Here is a 21,957-nt window from a genome sequence, read left to right on the forward strand (position 1 = left end):
ACTTAAAAAAATCAGAACTGAAGATTTGGATCCTGGGCCTCAATTTGATCAAATTATTAAAATAATAATGATCAAAATATCAGATTGTGTTTCTGCAACATTTCGTGCACAGTACGCCATTTTAATCTAAAACAGTCACAACGAGGGCTTTACACGCAGTCTGGGGTATTTTCCCCTTTTATATTTTTGCCACTTTATATCGAACCTGTTATACTCCCAGAAGTGCACAGTAGCTTGTACTTAATAAAAATGTACAATTCACCACTGGTATAAACAGATGTGTGCCGTGTTTGCCTTTGTAAGCATTTGTTTAAAAAAATAAGTTCACAATACGATAAAAACACAGAAAGCACAAACTTTATAATACAACAATACAAAATCAATACCAAATCATTATGCCAATTAAGTACTGTACCTATCCTTTGAAAACAGAGAACACCTTTATATCTACAATAAAAAACATGACATTTGTATCTACATTTGAATTACAAAGCAGACCAAGTAGTCGCTTAATTCAAAGTTCAGATCTTGGCCAAAACAAGAAAATCAGACGTGAGCTGAATTTGGAACAGGAACATCTACTTCGTCGTTTATTGAGCTTTTGATCAATGTCTGAATGAAACAGATTCGCTTTTTTAACTCTTTGATTAAAGTACACAAAAAGCACCTTCCTTCGAACCAGCGACCTAAGGACTCCCTGCTGATTCCACTACACTCCTCCGCTCGACCAACTGAACTATTGAAGGGATGGCAGTAGGCTCTCTGGCACATACTGCCCAATGTAGGGAAATGTTCCGGGTGATTTAAATCCCACTTCGACATCAAGTTTCCAACTCGTTTCCTTAATCTTGTTTACCTTGAATTTAAGCCACAAACCAGGATTCTACTGTATAAACTTCCAGGGATATTACAAAATGTTTGATGGGGCATCAATCATTCCAGGCGGAAATTGACTCCTTTTTTTTCTCGAGGGATCATATTAAACATTTCATTAGTATCGAGAGGAGGATCACCATGAGACACAAAACAAACAGTTTCTTTCTGTCTTTATTAGAAAGTAGCGTTTGTGCTACATTAATAATATTTTCGTGGAATAAAGAAGTTGTAAATTTTAAAATTTATATTTGAATCGAAATGTGGTTTTGAGTTAAATATTAGCGTGTTCATGTAATTAGTTTGTGTTTGTCATTACTATATATATATATTGCCATGTTACTAGAATTTGTAACTGAAGTTTACTAGTTGAGTTTTTTTATGATGGTTAGACATTTGTTGATTACAATATTGTATATAATGTATAATTTGAACTACATATTTTTCAGGTGTGAATAATTGTATATTTTATGAATACATTTCTAAAATAAATCATTGGCTTTATTTACTAGTTTCTACACCTATAAAAATCTTTCTTTGATGTATAATAGACCTTTAACTATATATGTATAATAGTCTTCTAAATTTATCCGTATAATAGAACTCCAACCATTTATGTATAATAAACATGTAATCATAGATGTCTAATTGACGTATAACGATATACGTATATTAGAATTTCATTCTAGACCAGTTACCGAGCACATTTAAACGTCTGGTATGCTATTAATAGTCGTATATTCTACATCTTTTGCCCACTGGGATGTGCCAATTTTAACTTGGCAAACCAAGATACACATTTTCTAATGAAGCCTTAAATAAAAGACAGTTTGTTTCTCGAAAGCGTGTTATGTAAAAAAAGAGAAAAACGAAAATATATGGATGGTAATCTTTCAAAGCTGAAGATTTTACTTTTGAAAAATTGACATGTTATGTATGCAGATGCATTCGCTGGTTTTAGAACTTTGCTGTACTTCTTGAATCATTTTCAGTATTATAAAGTGGGTGTAGATTTTTCTTTCAGGTTAGGACGCGAGTGTGTACATGTGTTTGATTTTCGTTTCACTGATTCTCATTGAAGATTTGGGAATTAACGACGAAAGAATCAGTTGGCTCGGAAAGCAGAAGGTTTGGTTCTCAACGATATTGAAGACACGCCCATGTAGTGCAGCGGGTTATGATTTGTGCTATAAAAGACCAAGTGCTCAAAGTGACGTCTGCGTTTACCGTTTAGACTTTTCATCTCGGGCGCACTTTTAGAAAGCAAAGATAGAGCAGTTGTGTTGAATCACATTATGACAGCTGTCAGCAGAGTGGCGCAGCGGAAGCGTGCTGGGCCCATAACCCAGAGGTCGACGGATCGAAGCCATCCTCTGCTATGTGCACGATTGATAAGCATGCCCTTAGTTTAATGAAGTGCATTAAAACTGTTTTTTTCTCTCGTGTGTATGAAAGCTTCACACTTAAGGTACTCTTTCATCTTTACCAACAGCAGATGCCCAAATGTATCTTTGGTTGTTCTGCGATCCTTCATAGTTTCCTCAATTCCTTCAAATGAACATCCATATCAAAGCAATTATGTATATATATTACAATTAAGGTACATATTAAAAATATCAATGCACATTTGTATAATGCTCATTTAATAATGATTGTCAAGGATTGTCAAGTTCTCCAACAAATCTGTGTTTTAATTTTAAAGTATTTTTGCTAAGGATACAACGGGTGTATAAATGAATTCTCCCAACAGCCAGTTAAAGAAAAATTCCACACGGGAAGATGGTTTTCTTGGACATTGACTTAGGTACTTATTTGTTTACTTGTTGTAGTTGCACATGAGTAAAACACGAAGATTTCCTGCCACATTCAAGAGGGTTTGCGAAGAAATCCCTTCAATTTTTAGCGGAGATTATGTTTACATCATCACAATCTGAAGCACGTCCCTGAGTACGTTTGACCACCCAGCCCTTTGTTTAACAGCTGCACAGGGACACATTCCCGTTGCTTTTCACAACTCACATGTTTGTAGTTAAAGAAAATAAAATACTGTCATTTTCCTGCCAGCTGGCAGTATTTCTTCTCCACTGACCAAGAGTAACCAAGAACTTCATTTCATCTTTCGCAGGCTGTAATCTACAGAAAAGGAAGTGAATGCTTGTATTAAGCTAAATCAAGCCGACGGAGATGCACTGTTGTTTTTCTCCATTTTTCATTAAAAGGAGAAAAATTCACTGGCATTTTTTTGCAGCATTTCTTCTGTCCTGAGAAGCAAGATTTGTATTTTATCTTTTAGAAGTTGTATGAATTTCTTGAAGTTCAGAAACAACTTGTTCCAGAAAAGAAATGAAAACTTGCTTCAAAGTAAATCAAGACGTAGGTGTCTCTTGCTGTGTGTGCTATTATCTGTCCATCTCTCTCTCCTCTTCTCTCACTCTGGCAGTCTGTGCAGAGTATCTGAAGGGGATGTAACACCACTTGGAAAAGAAGAAAAATTTCAGGAAAATTCTCAGGCAGAATAAAAAATTATTATTCTCTTCTCAGTCAGATTCACAGCTCAGACTCACACTCAGACAGGATTTCAACTCCGTACTGCTCTCTATCCTCACAATCCAGAACCAGAAGATATTCAGATAATCAGTGCTGCTACATGAACAATATCAGACAGAACAGCCTGGACTCATGTCACATTTCCCCCTTTTATCTTTCCTCCCAGCCCTCTTAGAGACATAGAAGAGCTCCTGGTTCTCCTCTCTGTGAACTGGGCTCAGGGGTCACTGATCTGGCAGTTGTGGGCTCTGTTCCAGGTCGAAAGCAAGAAGGTTCTATTAACGCTTTCCAGGACTTCCAGCCCTTCAGTATTACTTTCTTTACTGTATGTCAGCCTCCCAAAATGTTTATAAATGTTTTATGAGTGTGGAATTATCTTATTATTTATATACAGTATTTATGTAATAAACACCAGTAGTGACACTATGATCGGTATATTGATTAATTGTAGACGATGGTCCGATGGTCGTGTCTACAATAGTGACCATTTGACCAGTCTGTAGCTCTGAGCAGTGGGACTCAGATCACACAGAAGACCTGTCTGTGTGTGATTCCATACCAGCCCTGGGATTCAGCTACTCTCACAAATGTCTCACAGACCGTCTTATAAATGTACAATTAGATGAAGTCATGTAACAGTTTTACAGATAATTTAAATAATCAGACAGCAGTTTTGGCAGTGGATACATCTCCACATGGGGGAAAGAAATTGAAATATATGTGCTCACTGTAAAGTAGGAAGAGGTGGTCAGACAAGCAAAACAACTTTGCAGATAATGTGAAGTGACATTGTTTTGTGTCAGTCAGCTCACAGATTTCGCTTCATGTGCCTTAAGCTGTGCAATTTGTATGGTTGTTGAATGAGATTGATTTCTTCACAAGCCCAGTCAATTGCCAGTGGACAGCTTGCCGACACACACCTTCATGAAGACTCTCTTTAAGATTTCATTGTCAAGTCGCCTCCTTTGCATACAATAGTAGCACCGACACTAAGAGAAAGGATGAGAAATAGCGTTTATCAAGCGATTGCAGTGTTTGTTTGACTGAGGATCCTTGTGTGCTGAACTGGCCTCTGGAGAAGTGTAGTGCAGTAAAACAGAAGGTTTGTGTCACTCAAGATTGTTACAGAACAGAACAATACAATTACAATACTTTTATGAGAGTAAATATTACTGGTGCATCACAGTTCTTATAATGGTGAAAACAGGAGCACCTTCTCTACATTTTTGACTGAAGTATTTAAATGGAAAGAAATACTAACACTATGCAATTCATAAATGCAATTGACCTCCTCTAAATGTTCTAGTTTGATGAAACAATGTACAGATGCAGCCATTCAAAATGGGTGAGGTATTTCGCGGCATACCGCGACACGCCCACCGGGGTATCACGCAGTTCACGTGTGTCACGTGACTAACTATCCGGCGTCGCCTTGTAAAACCGCCAGGGGGATCTTAACCTCTCATGTACAGCATTTATGCCTTTAATTTTGAACTGTGTATTACAGCATGTTAATCATCAGTTATTAAAATGTTGGTATATTTTATGAAAGCAAGATTGCTCAGTTGGACAAAAGTACACAACCTACCTTTATCAGAAATATTTATATTTAAGGGTAATTCCCAACCTTTGCAATCCTTTGCAAAGAAGGACCGCATGTGCTCAGTGTTAAATGCGCTGTTCATTATTATTATTAATAATAATAATCTATACATTATATAGTGCCTTTAAAGGTGGTTTTTCAAAGTGCTTTACAGAATGAAACCAATAAAGTTAAAAAATACACAAGATAAGCAGGATGAGAATACACAGTTAGAGGAGACAATAGATGGTGGTATTAAATACAGTAGGAACAGAGGGGTAAAGAATAGTTCATTAAAGGCTCTTCTAAAGAAGAGGGTTTTGAGTCTGGATTTGAAGGAGTTTAGAGAAGGTGACTCTCTGATATCCTTGGGAATAAAGATCCAGAGCTTTGGTGCAAAACAGGAGAAGGCCCTGTCACCCATAGAGTGTAGATGGACTGGGGGACAGATAGGAGACCAGAATTAGAAGAGCGAAGGTTGTGAGGTGGGGAGTAGGGCGATAACCCAGACAGGTACTGTGGTGTCAAGCCATGGAGAGCCTTATAGGTGAGCATGAGGATTTTGAAGTTGACAGGAAGCCAGTGCAAGGAGTCCAGGACAGGAGTAATGTGATCACTGTCCAGTGCTAATTTCTTTCTTGTGGCTGCTGGTTCATTTTCAACTGTGGACTCTTAAGAAGTCCTTTATTTGACTTGATTAACACTAATCCCTAGAGGATTTTGAAAGGTTGAATCAAAATGATGCATGACTCGGGTGGGACTCGAACCCACAACCTTTAAACGACTTCATTCTATCAAAGCCTAGAAGTCCAATGCGCGCTCCATTGCGCCACAGAGGCAACCAACACATCACTCTATAAAACAGCTACAGAAAGCTGTAACTCATGCTTCTCCCGTTGTCTTTAAATTAAGCCCCATAAATATTGACAATGAGTGGCCTGTTGTCTACGAATAGATACCGCTGGGATTCACACCCAGGGTCTCCTGGTTTTTAGTGAGGCGTCTTAACCAGCTAAGCCATGGTGCCAAACCTGCTAAATGTTATCCACAACTTCAAACACCTGTGAGAAACGGGCAACTGCAGTGTTACGCCTGCTGGCTCAACAGATAATCCTTTTCGAAGTTTAAGGAGAGGATTTCTTTGTCAATTCAATTAAACATTTTAGAAATGCTGAACGATTGATGTGTTTCACGCGCAGAAATATTTTATCGTTACGTACTTTTTCTGTGCAGTTAGTTCTCCTTCAACTCCGCCCAACAACAGAGGTCTTTAATACAGGAGTAAAGGCACATTGCACATCAGCAAAACATCCCGTACAGGTTTAGGGAGAGCGACATCAGTGATTGGAAGGTAGGAAGTTTCGGATCACTTTTTTATTATAGATTCAAGCAGCCCTGAATACCTTTTCAAGAAACATTTCAGAATCCCAGTCACGTCCAGTATGATTGCTACACAGGTCTACAGTATACAATCAGAATACTGTTTGTGCATTATATAAAACACACCGCCCAAAGCATTTCTAAAACAGGAATTACATGTTTCTGAATGCGCCCTCCTTTATAAATAAAATAAAAGGTCTGAAGCCTGCTCCAAAGAATCACTATATTCAGAGCTGACAAAGATGTGATAGGAAACATCTCGGAAAACGAAGATGCAGTCATTTCCACGCGTCGCACAACAAGAGCTGAACCCACCCGACGTTCTCCAAAAGAGTAAGGTGTTGGGAGTGTGGCTGGGTGGTCTAAGTGCTGGGTTTCTGCTCCATTTTCTTCGCTGGGTTAGGTTTGAATCTTGCCGCTGTTAAGTGTTGGTGGGTAAAGACCTTCCTTCTATGGAAGAAACTGAACTAGGTGTTTCAAGATAGTCTTTGTCAGCTTAACATCAAGGCATAAAAAAGCCTCATTTTGTGTTCCCAACAGCAATGCTCTTTGGTCCCTTCAGCATTATGCAGGGAACAACATCTGCCATGATCACTTTTGAGTCAGTGTGAATCCTAGTGTGCTGCAATTGTTTTTAAAATTGGTTCTGTAGGCATGGTGTATTTGTCTGTGAAACTTGAATGCTGTGCTTTTTCACGCAGAATCATCGGCAGGAGCAAAACTTATTCAATCTTTGCGCACAGCGCTCCATCAGAAATACTTTGTCCAAGTTTTGAAGAGATTGTGGGATTCTCTGCACGCGTTCACATCTCGTACCTCAGACAACACCACCATTCGATGGGAAATTGATTCTGCTTCTTGCAGTTGTTCCTGTGGTTGCGATAGTTACAAAGTTGCACTTTCCTCCACCTTCTGCTATATTATTCATTGGGTGAGCTTCATCAATTGGCTCAGAAAGGTCAACTGTGCTTCGGAAAAATTCAGCAGCAGTGTCTTTATTTTGTCGGTGAGTATGGCTGTCTTTTAAAGCACATGAAAAACACGAGTTTGTGGATTTCTCCAAATAGCAACAAACTTAGTTGTGCAGAGCTTTACTGCTTTCAGAGGGTTTTTTACCAACGCTGCTGTAGTAGAGAAGTGACATAATCACAAACGCAACCACTTGTGCTGGCTGTTTCACTAAGTTTTAAGCTTTTTTAACTATCACATGATTTTAACTAATTTAACATCATCTCCAGGAGAGCACCTCGCACTGCTCACTGAGCTGATGTATGTGCCCATTTCTCAAAAAATTAAATATCATCTGAACTGATTTTTTTCTACTTTAAATGCTTTCCTACTCTTTTAATATTTCAGTTAAATCTTTTATTTTGAAGTATTTCCATTGATATTAATCCTACTCCCGATGAATGATTCTGGGACATGGTGCGTCTTGAATAATGTTCTTATAGGTTTCAGTTCGGAAAAGTGCGCTCTCCATAAGCTACCGAAACCTCTAATGGTCACACAAAGCTTAATGCAATAGCAACGTTTGGGGTTGAAAAAGAATATAACTTGCTATGAATACGAACACTGTTCCAGGAGGCGTGTAAGGACTATTTTAGCTCAGATCATCAATTTATCTTACATTTCTACTCCATCAATATTGCTATTGAGTTCTAAAGGTAGGTCCTGGCAATACTTCTTGAGATCTTCTTTAGAAAAATTTAAAAAAATATATTTCCAGTACTAAACAAAGAGTAAAAAATACCGATTATGTGCAACTGATAAAATCTTTCTTCCAGGGACGTTGTAGCTACATGCAAATTACAATGGAAAACTTTATCAGCTTTAAAAGTTTCTTTTGCATTTATAAGACGATCAGCATGACACTCAAAACTTACCTGTATTCAATAAGCGGTGAGTCTGCAAGTTGCCTCCTCTACACACAATAGCAGCCCCGACGCTAAGATAAATGAAGATAAATTGCTTTTATTGGGCACTTTTCATATCCGATGAGCTTGACATCTCCCAAGGGCAATGGAGTTTTTTTGCGACACTGCTTTTCCCTTTTTTCTTCTTTCTGTACTCTGATGGAAAAAATAAAACGAGAAATTAGGTAAGGGAAAAATGTATTTTTTTTCATGGAGAAAACGTGCACCAGGAAATGTTTTGTTTTGAAGAAGTGATTTAACATGATACATGACCTAATTTACTGGAGTAAATGCTCACACTGCAAGGTCTGCTTTACTACAAGACAGAAGTAGAGTGAAATATGTCATAATTTCACTGCGTTGTTGAAGAAAACATATTTTTCTTTGAATTCTAAATCAATCAGAATTTCAAAGTGACACACAAACCCTTTGTCTGTATTAAAGAGATGATATTTTAAAACTGATAAAAATGTAGAAAACACGTTTCTCACTTAGAAATTTTAGATGGGATGGTGTATTACTAGTTGCAGCGCTGAACTCACCATGGTGCAATTCAGTTACATGATTGGCCAGTGGTTTAATGGATAATACGTTTGATTTTGCATCATGAGATTGTAGGTTCGACTTCTACCGGGTTCGTGTGTTTTTAAATCAGGCTACTCAGAAATAGATGTCCATAATGTGAATGAACCGCACCTGAAAGCAAACATTGGTCGGGTTTCCTTCTTTCCAGCATGAAATAGCAAATCGTTACAAAAAGCACCAGCTAATGTCCAATAATGTAGTCATTTTAATTAACATGAATATACTGTAAGGTCTTGGTACATGGGATTGGATTTCATCCACAATTTAAAAAAGGGCAAATTATATTTACAGGCTTCAGACACTTTTTAATACAAAAGTGACCTAAAGCTCTGTAACTTTCAGGTTAGTTTGAACCTGTAATGAAAAAGGGGCCTGAAACTTCCATTCTGTGATGTAACTGTCTCTAAAGTCGGACGTGATGTTTCACGGATGTGCAGTGTGCCTTTTCTCTTGTCATGTTCAAAATGACTTGCTGTGTAATTTCCTGAATGCGTGTCCTGTACTGCTCTGTTATTTCATTTAGATTATCTATGTGGTGTACAGATAAGACCAAACTGCATGGTCTAATTTCTGGGTTCGGCACCAGCTGAACCTGAACATACATCAGCCGATCTCGACATGATTTGAACACACAACCTTTTGATGTGGTATCAGATGCACCACGAGGTCACTCCCCATAAGTGCTTTTAATTCCTTACAATGTGTACACAATGTTCTTTATACACAAAATTAGTGTTTTCGTAACTCTTGTGAAAATGTTACTGGCATGCCAAAATCGCCCCTCAACTGAACAGTCCCACCCCCGTCAGTTTTGGATAAAAGGTTTGGATAAAAAGTTTTTGAACACTTTCACTTACTTAACTTGAGCCGTAAAAAATAGTTGTACTTTGTCAATGGTCAGATAACTACACTAACCCCGAATTCACAGTTACTACATCGGACTGTTTGATGTGCAGGAGGGCTATCCGTCGAGGAACAGCACGTTACATAGTGTCTATGTTTTGGGGTGTCAACATTATTATGACCTTATTTGCTCAGGTGGACCAATGCCTTGCAGTAGTTTATCCTCATACTTACAATCGTTATATAACTAGGACTGTAGTTATAGAAGTTTGTACTTTCTGTTGGTTTTACAATGATTGCTTAATGATTCAGAACCTCGTTACCGTTGATATTGTTGCAAAAATGAACACATATGGTTGATGCTCCAGGCAAAAATAATCACGTGAGTTCTGATGAACGTGGAACTGTTCTTCATCATTAAATACCAGATTGCTTGTCGTTATCTTCTAACATGAAATAACGAGAATTCACTTGGATGGTTGCAATGGCTCCGTTTAAACCGAAATATCACTGCCCCCCTCAGGATTTCAGACCCCCCCCCCCCCCTACAGATCATTCCCCTGGCACCAGTCCTGGGCATAATGATGAACATAGCTGCCTTGCAAGCAGTGAATCCGGGTGTGACAAACATTTTCCAATGAATCTTTGATCAATTTAAAAACGTCTTGAAGCTGGTAGGCTAGGGAAGAAGCACTGTTTGAGTGCACTGAGGAAAATGTGCTACTGTGCTGTGCTGCTCCAGTAGCGCAATTGGTCAGGTTGTGGTGCTTTTATAGTGGAGTTATACCGAGGTTGTGAGCTCAATCATCAAGTGGAGTAGGTTCCGTTTTCAGCTGCAGAAATGTGCTGTTGAATTTAAGTCAGTTCTTGTGTTACTTTTTCCTCTCCATGGAGCTGTATTAATGCAGGCACACCTGCTTCCATGTCAAGTTATTTTATCGTTGCTTACAAACCAACACACTGCAGACACCTCTGATATTGTCACTGCTTGTGGGCCACGTGTTCCTGCTGTCAGCCTACCATGATCATACACCTATAGAAATATTACTGCTGTAGTACAGGAGCGAAGAAACAAAACGAAAGCACACCAAGTTTAAAAAGGTCAAAATGTGTCAAAGCCCTTCCTCGAGGAGAATGGGGTTCAAACCTACTTGTGCAGAGTATCATGTATTAAGAGGAGATTGCCTTAACCACTAGGCCACCTCCATACACACTTCAGCACCCTCCGGACATGAGTTGCCTCTTTCCCCATACTCAAGGGTAATTTTCCTCTTCCACCTACAATTTCAACATTTACCTTGTGAGATGTCAAACCACAGAGCCTGTGCTGCGCTTCAGTGTTAGCTGTAGTGGACACCCCATTGAACATAAAAAGCATATTGAGCTCCTTGGACATAAGCCATTTCTCGTCACTTGCTCAGCGAGCAGGCTCAGCGCACACTGAATGCAGGTGTCTCAGAGCAATTGAGATGTGTCCAAGTGGCTGTAAAGGGGATATCTGATGCCAGTGCTGTGGCTTAGTTCTCCAACGGCAGGCGTAGCGACGCGCCGGTTGGAGTATTCTCGGTCGCATTTAATGGCAACGTCAGCTCAAACCACCAAATGGAGACAGGCATGCCGACAAGCTGACCCTGCTGATGCGGGATTAACACTAGGATGCAAGAATGCTGTGGCTTAGTTGGTTAAAGTGCCTGCCTAGTAAACAGGAGATCCTGAGGTTGAGTCTCACTGGTGCCTGTCTTGCCACACAGTTTATCATTATGGAAAGCAACATGCTTCTACATTAAATTTAATGGAAGTGTTCATTTAATTTTTGGAACAACTTGTTTTTAAAAAAATCCATACAAATTGCGAAAGATAAAATACTCATCTTTTTTGTCAGTGCAGAGGAATTACTGCCAGCTGGCAAGGAAACAAAAACGATTTTTTTGTCTTTAGCCAAAAACCTGTGAATGTAGAAAAAAGGTGATGTGCGTTAGTTTCTATGGCACAGTCAGTCTGCATATCCTTCAGTTAAACATAACGTTGGTAAATCAAAAGTCCCCAGAGATGCATTTCAAATTAATCTGACCTCAACACCGTCTCCCCTAAATGTGAAGGGGTTTCTTTGGATGTCCTTAAGCATCCTGATAGTTGCAGAGATTTCAAACTTTTGGCTAAAGTCAAACTACAAGAAGTTAATAGTTGAGCGCCTAAGTGAATATCACTGGGAATGTGACTATGTAAACTTAAATAGTATTCAAAATATTGCAATTTTGTTGTAGTTTAAAAAGATATTTTAGCTGGGGATCCTTAAATGATGAGGGTAGAAAAGAGAACTATTCGACACCATCAGGAGTGCTTAACGTGTGATAAAAGTGTTTTTTAATCACAAAGTGAAAACAGTGAATTTGTCTTTCACTTAGATGTTCATCAAAAGCTCATTAAACAATGAAGGAGAGGCTCGTGTTCCAAATTCACTTCGTGTCTCATTATCTTGCTTTGATTTTTAAAATGTACACTGTTGACTATACACTCTTCCTAACACGATTAAAGAGCCAAGTTTAGTTCAGAGGTAAAGCATCTCATGCATCGTATGAAGCTCTGTTTTCTATCACCAGCGTCTCCACTCTGATTTCTTTTTAAGCGCGATATCTTTTCTGTGATTTCTTTCGTTTGAATGCCCTCATGTGTGAATTTCAGCACAACACATAAACTCATTTGTCTGTTTTAAAGAGATGCAATTTTTAAAACAGACAAAATGAAAGACTTATTAACTAAATACACATAGAAAACGTGCACCTAATTGAGAAAATTTGGACTGGGGCGATGTATTATTGTAGCGGCGCAAGCTCACAGTGGTGCACTTGAGGAATGCGGTACAAGGGCCAGTGGTGCATTGGATAACACATCTGATTACGGATCAGGAGACTGTAGGATCGTAATGCTCTTAAACCCAGTACCATAACCGTAGTGTGTTCAGTCCTACACAACCTTTCTATCGACTGAGTAAGCCTCCTGTTCCATCTCCATCTTCTTCCCACACATTACGGCTATTTCAGCACCGTTATTGTTGGACCACAGTCACAGATACGTAAGGGACACTATTCCGAAGAACCGTCTTAAATAAATAACGTTGCAAAAGGTAACAATAATGCTAACGTAACCTTACATTTGGCCGTACAATACAATTTTCTGTACCCTTAAATAAAACAAAATATTACTGCTTTCTCCTGAGAAACACAAGTGTAGTGTTAAATCACAATAAATAATACAACAAATATACTAAACTAACACTCAGATATGACAACACACAGCTATGACAGAACACATTGAAGACTTAAAAGCCCTTTAAATTTTTATTTCCTTAATTTCCATTCTCTTCCCTCCCCAGGATAACTGAAAACTAACTATAATAAAGACTGTATATGCATTACGTGTAATACAGCTACTAATAAAGATATACATGGAACTTAATTATTAATAAATAACACTTTTATTAGTAAATACGTGTAATGATAACATTCATTGTGAATATTTGTGGTGTCTGGAAAGCAATTTTAGTTAAATATAATAATAATTTTCAAGCAAGTGGTGCATAAGCTTGTTACTTAATGAGTACATTATTTCCATTACATTCAAGACAGTTCTAATGTGATCGATTGTTCTGCTTAGTCTGCTACTGAATAGCTTAAAACCTATGAAGAGGTGGTTTAAGCTAGACTCCTAATGCAGTAACATCTATCGGCAGCAGCTGTTATTTTAGGTTTGTTGCAATTGAGAACAGGTTTAGTACAGAGCTGCTGACAAATTTCAGCGGAGTTTATTGTATATGGGTTTATTGCAATTGACCCATTGTAGCTACCAATCAGCAGCAAGGAAAAACAAACTTCACTTGTGCCTTTTAAAAAAAGGGAAACAGAGTAGTAGTTTATGTGGTAATTTCAGGTACAATGTAAGAACTAAAGTTAACTACTCCCATAGTAATGCGTGGGGTCCTATCAATAGAAAAAAAAATTGTAACCCGAAAACACAACAAACACAAAACAAGAAGTCTTCCAGGAACCTAGGTAAATCCCTGTAGTAGTCTAACAACTACAAAAAAAAAAACCCAACAACTTCAAAAGAAAAAGAACATTAAAAACAAATCTGGGGAACAACAAAACACAGTCTAATGCGAGAGCTTTTTCAAGTCTTCAGGGCTCCTCTCGTCTCAGTAGACCTCTCTCATATATTTGTGTACAGGTCAGCTGGAGGAACACAGCTGCTGGTAATTTAAGTAGGGAGCTGCGTCAGAATGCATGGGCTTCAAAGGAAAAAGTCAAGGTTTATTCCATGCTGAAAAGAGAAGGAAACACAATGTTTCAGCTGTGGAGCCTTATTTGATTGTGACTCGACTTCTTCTTCGTTTGATGTTAATTTATCTCCATCAGATACCTAATAATATCTAAACTTGATAGTTGCTTTCAGTAGCTAAAGACGCTGCTCCAGGTGAGGCTTGAACTCACAACCTCGGCATGACTCTGCTGTGCACTGCTGTATAAGTACCGCGCGCTGACCGATTGCGCCACTGGAGCTGTGCGAAGTGTGCTCCTCATACAGACTGACGGTGCAGAAACACAGGGTGAAAACGGTTTCGGTTGTGGATCCATCTATACATGGGGAACACTGAAATAGCAAGGAGAATACAAGAAAAGAAACTGAAAGAATTGTGCTAACAGCAAAGGGGGACGGAGGGAGGTGGTCGGACAAGTAAATCAGCCTGGTAGATTGTTTGTAGCGACATTTTTGAGTCAATCGGCACACTGATTTCTCTTCATGTGCATTGAACTGTGCAGTTTGTATTTTCGTTGTAGATAGGTTTCTTCAGAAGTCCAGTAAATTGACAATAATGGAGAACTAGCTGACGCACCCCGTCGTGAAGACACGTTTCATTTTCAAGTCGCCTCCTTTACACGCAATTGCTTCCCCGACACTGAGAGAACATGAGAAATGGCTTCAATTTCAATGTGAAGCGCAGTTCAGGCTCGATGGCTTCACATCTCCAATCAATCAAATAAAATTGCAGTGAAGCGATCTAAATAAGACTCTGAAGTACTGGGAAAGATGATTATTTTGAGCGTGCCTCCCAGGGTCTGCTACGAGGCTGAAGTTGGCTTCTTATTCGCCAGCTTCTTATGCGTGTTTTTCGTTCCACCTTAAATGCTGCTGCTGTGATGTTATGTCGCCTTTCGCCTGGAGATGGGTCTCTTCGATCAGTACTAATCCGGCTGGAAAACTGTAGACATCTTCACTGAAAGGGAATATCCAAATAGCGACTGTCCAAACTATATTTTTGTATGAAATATATTTCAGAAAATCGCAAACCAATTTTAAAAACTCACCATAACACGGACTTACACTGGGAAAAGGTGATTGCACTTTCTGCTTATTTCTACGGCCTCCCCCCCGATTATGAAAATATCTCACAGTTCTGTCACCGACGTGTGAAAGACAATGTAACAGACTATCAAAATCCTGAAGTACAAGACATTTTAAGGCACCAGTTTTTTAAATATGACCCCCTGATCCTGGCATGTCAGAATACATTTCGAAAAAGTATGGCACGAATTGCACGAATTGCAATGGCACAAATTGTTGAGAATATCACTGACCTTGCCGATATTTGCAGGGGATACGAATGTTTTGCACATGTTGAACTACAACAAGTAAAAATTGAGCTCCTTAGTCAATATCACCGAGAATGTCCAATAATGGCGAACATCAGTAGCTTCAAGGAAACTTAGACTCGCACATGGGGTTTTATCTTCGAATGGAGGGTGGGAGAATTCAGTTATACCCTCGTTGCTCATTAACTAAACTATTTTAAAAATATTACACAAATTTGTTCGAGAAACTTGTAATCGCCTTAAAGAGAGTCTTCTTGAAGATGTGCACCAGCTAGCTCTCCACTGTCAATTGACAGGACTTTAAAACTGTTCTCATACTGTACAACCAACATACAAATTACACATCTTAAGGAACATGGAGAGAAATCCGTGTACTAAATAACATAAAACTGTCGCTGCAAATTATCACCAAGCTGTTTTATGTGTCTGACCACCTCTTTCCTACTTTGCAGCGAGCACAAATCTTTTTCTTTCTTCATCGCTATTTTACTGTCTCTTTTCCCCATGTGGGGATGGATCCACAGCCGAAACTTTAGGTCAGTTCCTGTTACTCTGTCCGATTGAAAGAGCTGTATTAAAGGCACTCCCATCTCTGCAGGAAAGTTATTGCTGCTCTCAACACAATATACTGCAGCCAAATGTGATAGTGATACTGTCACTGCCTGTGGGCCACGTGTTCCTGCTGTCAGCCTATTATGTCATGTTCATCCACACCCAGAAACATTACTGCTGTAGCACAAGAGTTATATAATGTAGGCGTAGTCCATAAAGCATGAATCTCTTAATCTCAGAACTGTGGGTTCAGCCCCCACATTGGGTCCCTCTGTGTCAATTTGATCCCCCCAATCCTCCTAGCATGACCTGATGGCGTAACAGTGATACCCAGTACCCAGCGTAATTCAGCTTTCTTTCCACTTGATGGATTGTGGGAGACCCTTGACCCTCCATGTCATGCTGTATTTCTCTCTCATTCTAGTGGGAGTGGTGCCGTCGCTTTTGGATAAAGTCTGTCAGTGGTCATTCCAGACGGGTCAGATATGACTGCGCTTCCGCACAAGAGACACGTGACTTGCGAGGATCCCGACAGAGTCATCTTGCTTTCAGAGCCCGGATAGCTCAATCGGTAGCGCATCAGACTTTCAATCTGAGGGCCCAGGGTTCAAGTCCCTGTTCGGGTGGATGTGCTGTTTATAAATCTATCGTGAATGTCATTCTAAATAGTCTTTTATCTTTCACTGTTCTAGCTTTACTGTGGTTATTTTAAATGTCCATTACTTGTATTTACAGTAGTCTATTTAGTGTTTCATTTCACAAACCGAAAATGTTCAAGTAGATCTTGTCACTCTACTCCACTTAATTATCTAAATTAAATCACAGTAGAGTACAGAACACGCAGTAAGGAGCTCACACAGTGAGTACTCTTGAATACGACAAGAGGAAAGGCACACTGCACATCTGCAGAACATCACGTCCGAGTTTACAGTGACAGCAGAGGTTGGAAGCGAAGTAATTTTTTATTACTCGCTCGCTGAACAATCTCTCAAGAAACCTCGGTTGAGATTTAACGGGTGTCTAATAATCACGTTCAAAAAGGTGACGATAAGTTTTTTTTAACTAGGTAGCCTTAATGGCATCACGGTGTGAGTAGATCTTAAAGCAGCTGCAGACAGAGTACCCGTAATGGCAACACATTTCTGCTTTGAGTTCGGCTTTTCTTATTTCTTCTGCAGAACCAGTAGTATCGGAATATACTGATCCGCATAAGAAGCGCTTTCGGGTTCTGATCATTTTTATTGAGCGCTGCTCTAAACTTTACATTTGCTCGGGGTAGTTTTCCCCATGAAAAAAAGACATATCCCTAATTACAAGATTTCACTTTTTTTCTTATCAACGAGTAGAAAGAAATAAAATATATACTTCATTATAAGTACCACAGGCAATATGGCGTTGCATTCAGGTCGCAGTTACCCCTGGAGACGTTTGTTAAAATCTCACTTCTAATAAAGAGGTCTTTCTCGTTAGAGTAGAAACGATAGAAGCCTTAAGCGGGAAAAGATCACAACATCTCGCATTTCACGTGTTTAATGTTAATTGTCTCAGTGGTTGCCTCGGTGATTGATGGCTCTTCTCCCTCGCAGGTTGACGGCAAACGTCTTCAGAGAGGGAGTTCCCACGCACGGCTTTTCTTTATCAAGAGCTGAGACAACAGAAACAGACTTCCAACTGACATGAATTACTTCTTGAGCGTTTATGACCGTCTTTAAAAGCTGAGAGCAGGTGAAAAAGTCTTTGGAAATGAGGAAATGACTGCCGACAGTAAACAGAGCTGACGCTCAGCTGCAGACAAGCGCTCCTCGTTAGTATAGTGCTGAGTACCCCTGCTTGTTGCGCGGGAGACTGGGGTACGTTTCTGTGACAGGTCGCTGGTTTAATTTTTTAACAACCTGAGTTCACTTAAAAAGTGTGTACTGTGTCCTACGTTTCGGACTTGTTACTGCGGTAGAATATGGAGATCATCTCCAGCTTTGAGCTCAACTGCAACAAGAAGTCATGCTAAATGTAGTACAGTGAGTAGACATCGCGAGACAACAGAACGAGAGCGTAGAAGGAACTAGGAGTATACGGCACTCTGCACAGTGTACGAAGTAAATTATTTTGCAGTAATTAATTTACACGTGTATAATAAATATAGTAAATATAATAAATTAATTACTGCGAAAATAATTTACTTCGTACACTGTGCAGAGTGCCGTATACTCCTAGTTGCGGCACACACGATACTTACAGTAAAAAGCCTCAGGCACTGTGTTAGATGTGTTTTCGACGTTATATATGCGTTTATTAATGTCGTCGATTTTACGGTTGCAATTCGACGTTGATTATACGTCGAGGCGACGTATATATACGTATAGCCGTATTTTCGCCGTGAATATACGTATATTCGACGAATCAATGCCCACTGCTTGGCATACAAGGGTTTTGCTGAGGGGGTCTCGCCACCTGCCTGAAAAAAACAGTAAAATGTTTGAGTGCCTATAGAGTTTCTATTTTTATTTTCTTGAGAAAAGTTGATACCATTTCCTGGACACCCCGTCCCCATCAGTGCGCGGTGCCCGGGGAAAAATCTGTAGGGGGGCGTCTGAAATTCTGAGGGGGGGTGATATTTCGGTTGAAACGGAGCTGTACGGTGCAGCTACCCAAATGAAATCTCGCAGCTATGCCATTGATTAGTGCTTCATGATAGAAGATAACGACTAGCAATCTGGTATTTGCGATGAAGTTCAGTTTCACATTTTTCGTCACTCTCACGGTTTGTATTGCCTGGAGCAAAAAGTACCATTTTAGTACCATAGCGTTCATTTTTGCAGCTACATGGACGTTCTGAATCGTTAAGAAAAAAATGTTGTAAAACCAACAGAAATCACAGACTGCTATAACTAGTCCTAGTTATATAACGATTTTAAGTATAATGATAAACTACTGCAAGGAATCGGTCCACCTGAGCAAACAGGATCGTAATGTTGACACTCAATAACGACAGTGATATGTGCAGTTCCTGGACGGATAGCCCTCCTGCTCATCAAACAGACTGAGTGACTGTTCGTGTCATTTAGTGTTGTCTGACCATTGACAAAGTACAACTATTTTTTTAGGGCGCAAATTAAGTTAGGTAAATCTTTTTGCTCAAACTGAAGGGGCGACATTCCTCCCTCCCCCCGTGATGCCAGGCCTGTCCCCATCCTATTCCATAATGTCATTATATATAATACCATACAACAGTGACCGATCCTTACTAACTGCATGCGTTAAAATTGCACATCAGCTCATAGCAGGGGGCACATAGCCGCGATGTATTATCAATGTTACATTTCAACCATAATATCGACGACATTAATAAACGCATACGTTGAGAAAATATCGAACCCAGCATATTTTCCGGTTATATACCACAATGCATTGCTAGTATTCGTTGGTCACCGTTTTGGACACGTTTTTCAAACGTAGAAGTATATCCGCAAATATCTCAGCAATCCTCTTTTGACGAGTAAGTATGAACAATAATAATACTATCTGAATACATACAGATCTTCCTTAATATTATTTTGATTAAAATAGTACGTGAATAAGCAAAAAATGGCACATAAAATAGTGTGAATGGGGAAGATGACACAAAATCGTTTTGCTGTTTCTCTATTCTTATTCTATGTTGTACTTTCAAACTTTGGGTACTCTTTAATTAGGACAGACTTTATTTCTCAACTGCTATGATGCAAGCCAAATTTTATACATTTATTTCAGCTGTGAGCTTAGTAAACCGTTCATTTTTTAGATTATACTAAAGAAGATATTAATCATCATTTATTTGGGAAGTAATATTATATAATTTTCTCCTAGCTGCGGTGCTGAAGTCCCACCCTACATCAACATAAAAAGAAATAAAGGAGCACGCAATGTGTTACTTGAAGAATGCATATGCAAGGCAGGGGGCCAGGAGATCTGGACTCTGAAAATAATAGGTTTTTGGTTCTAACTGTTAGGACAATTAGACAAGGTTTGCAAATAGTGGACAAAAATCGTCTTAACTTCCATTGTAATATTTTTGTTGTACATTTTAAAATGTATATTTGAATCTAAATGTGGTTTTGAGTTAGTGTGTTAATGTAATTCGTTTTGTGTTTGTCATTACTATACTGTATATTGCCATGTTACCAGAATTTGTAGCTGAAGTTTAAGACTAGTTGTGTTTTTTATGATTATTGCCCATAAGTTGATTGTTGATTGATTGTATACGATGTATAATTTGAAATACATATGTTTCAGGTGTGAATGTGTATTTTCAGAATAAATTTCTAAACCTAATCATTGGCTTGGTTTACTTGTTTCTACACCTATGAAACCTATCTTTGATGTATAATAGACCTCTAAAGTTATCCGTATAATAGACCTCTAACCATATACGTATAATAGTCCTCTAAAGTTATTCGTATAATAGTCCTCTAAAGTTATCCGGAACTCCAACCATATATGTATAATAGTCCTCTAAATTTATCCGTATAATAGAACTCCAACCATTTATGTATAATGAACGTCTAAACATAGACGTATAATTGACATATAACTTTAGACGTATATTAGAATTTCATTCTAGACGAATTCCAGACCACATTTAGACGTCTAAGGTATGCGTTTAAGAGACGCATATTATACGTCTTTTGCCCACTGGGCATGCTCTTTTGCATTTTCCTTAAACGGAAAAAAGTTCAAAGTGTGTTTATGGTTGTGCTTCACATCTACACGAGAGCATTTGTAACAGTACATGACACACAGTGAGGAGTTCGTGAAGCTTTCAGTTTAGTGCAGAGTTCAGAAGGAGGATTCGCTCGCTGAATTATCTCTCAGGAAATCCCGGGTGAGATTCAACAGGTGTTTTCTGTAACAGCCACGACAAGTGTGAAGCAATCTCTGGATTTCCTGAATTTGAACTAAATTATTAGTTCAAATAATTTTGGATTTAACAGAACTTAATGAGGTACATTTAAAACAGCAGCACAACTCTGCAGCACGTCGAGTGTGCCTGCATTTAATTTTGTAAACCTGGCTCTCTCTGAACTCGAGCAAAGAGTTCTCACTCAACAGAAGATTGCGATGTGAGTACTATAACATAAAGCACTTGGAGATGCTAGGGATTGAACCCAGGACCTCATACATACGAAGCATGCGCTCTACCACTGAGCTACATCCCCGATGAAAAAGGTTATGGAACAGACTTAGAGATGTGCAAATGCTCACTGATCGCACCACTCACTAAGAATGCCTGCAGTTTTCAACTTTCGCGTTTCTTCTACTACAGAGTAAATTCATAGGAATGAAGAATTAAGGAAGGAAAAATAATCGCATCGAAGCTTAAAGAGACTGGACACAAATTAATCTATTATTTTTGTATCCAGTTACATGGGCGACGGTGGTTGATTCCCAGACGGGGGAGTGCTTTTTTTCTACCTCCTTACTCGACTGTCTTTCAATTCTATTTTATTTGAAAGCTTTTTGCATCTTTTAAGTGCTCTTGATTAAACTATGCATAGAAAAACAGCAGTACTGATGATTTAACGTAAAAGGGTGAAACAACGCCCCAACCACAGGAATGGTAACAGGAAGGATCGTGTTCTTATTTAATATGTCCTTTTGAGATGTCTTGTCAATGCACACAGGCGATAGAGCTGAATAATTTACTTTTAGTGGTGTTTTTAAACAAAGATGGAACACATTCTTTCTATACCAGGAAGAAAGGAGCAGACTTTAACTTTAAGAGGCAAAAATGACACCTTATCAAAGTTAATATTAATTAAAATGACATCACAACAAAAGAGTGGAGCCTTGAGTTTTCATTGGACGTCTGTGTCTCCATAACTTTGTAAGTGAGAGAGAGGATTGTGATAATTTGCAGGTGCTTCTTGGAAGTGCGTTGGTGGTACAAGCGCCTTCCAAATAATTGAGTCAGGTTTGAATCCCAGCCAGTGCAAACCCAAATGTTTTCAAGATAATCTTTGGTCCGCTAACACATCTTTTGAAACACTACAACAGGTAA

General features: G+C 39.0%; 1 protein-coding gene and 3 non-coding genes across 4 annotated transcripts in view; 2 read left to right on the plus strand and 2 right to left on the minus strand.

Annotated features, from left to right (window-relative positions):
• LOC148665564 (antigen WC1.1-like) overlaps window positions 1–21,957 on the plus strand; it is a 589,159-nt gene that overhangs the window by 362,890 nt on the left and 204,312 nt on the right. Inside the window, exon 7 of the mRNA XM_088630949.1 lies at window positions 4,043–4,052. Within this exon, the coding sequence (XP_088487075.1) occupies window positions 4,043–4,052 (10 nt within the window). The remainder of the gene's footprint in view (window positions 1–4,042; window positions 4,053–21,957) is intronic.
• Window positions 14,186–14,279, minus strand: trnai-uau (transfer RNA isoleucine (anticodon UAU)). The gene is made up of 2 exons: window positions 14,242–14,279; window positions 14,186–14,221 (listed from the first exon to the last, which is right to left on the minus strand). It is a non-coding gene; the product is annotated as a tRNA-Ile (tRNA).
• On the plus strand, window positions 16,477–16,549 carry trnae-uuc (transfer RNA glutamic acid (anticodon UUC)). The gene has a single exon. It is a non-coding gene; the product is annotated as a tRNA-Glu (tRNA).
• trnat-cgu (transfer RNA threonine (anticodon CGU)) lies at window positions 21,044–21,115 on the minus strand. Its single transcript has one exon. It is a non-coding gene; the product is annotated as a tRNA-Thr (tRNA).

This window comes from Lepisosteus platostomus, chromosome 5, assembly GCF_059453375.1.
Source record: "Lepisosteus platostomus isolate fLepPlt1 chromosome 5, fLepPlt1.hap1, whole genome shotgun sequence".
NCBI lineage: Eukaryota > Metazoa > Chordata > Actinopteri > Semionotiformes > Lepisosteidae > Lepisosteus > Lepisosteus platostomus.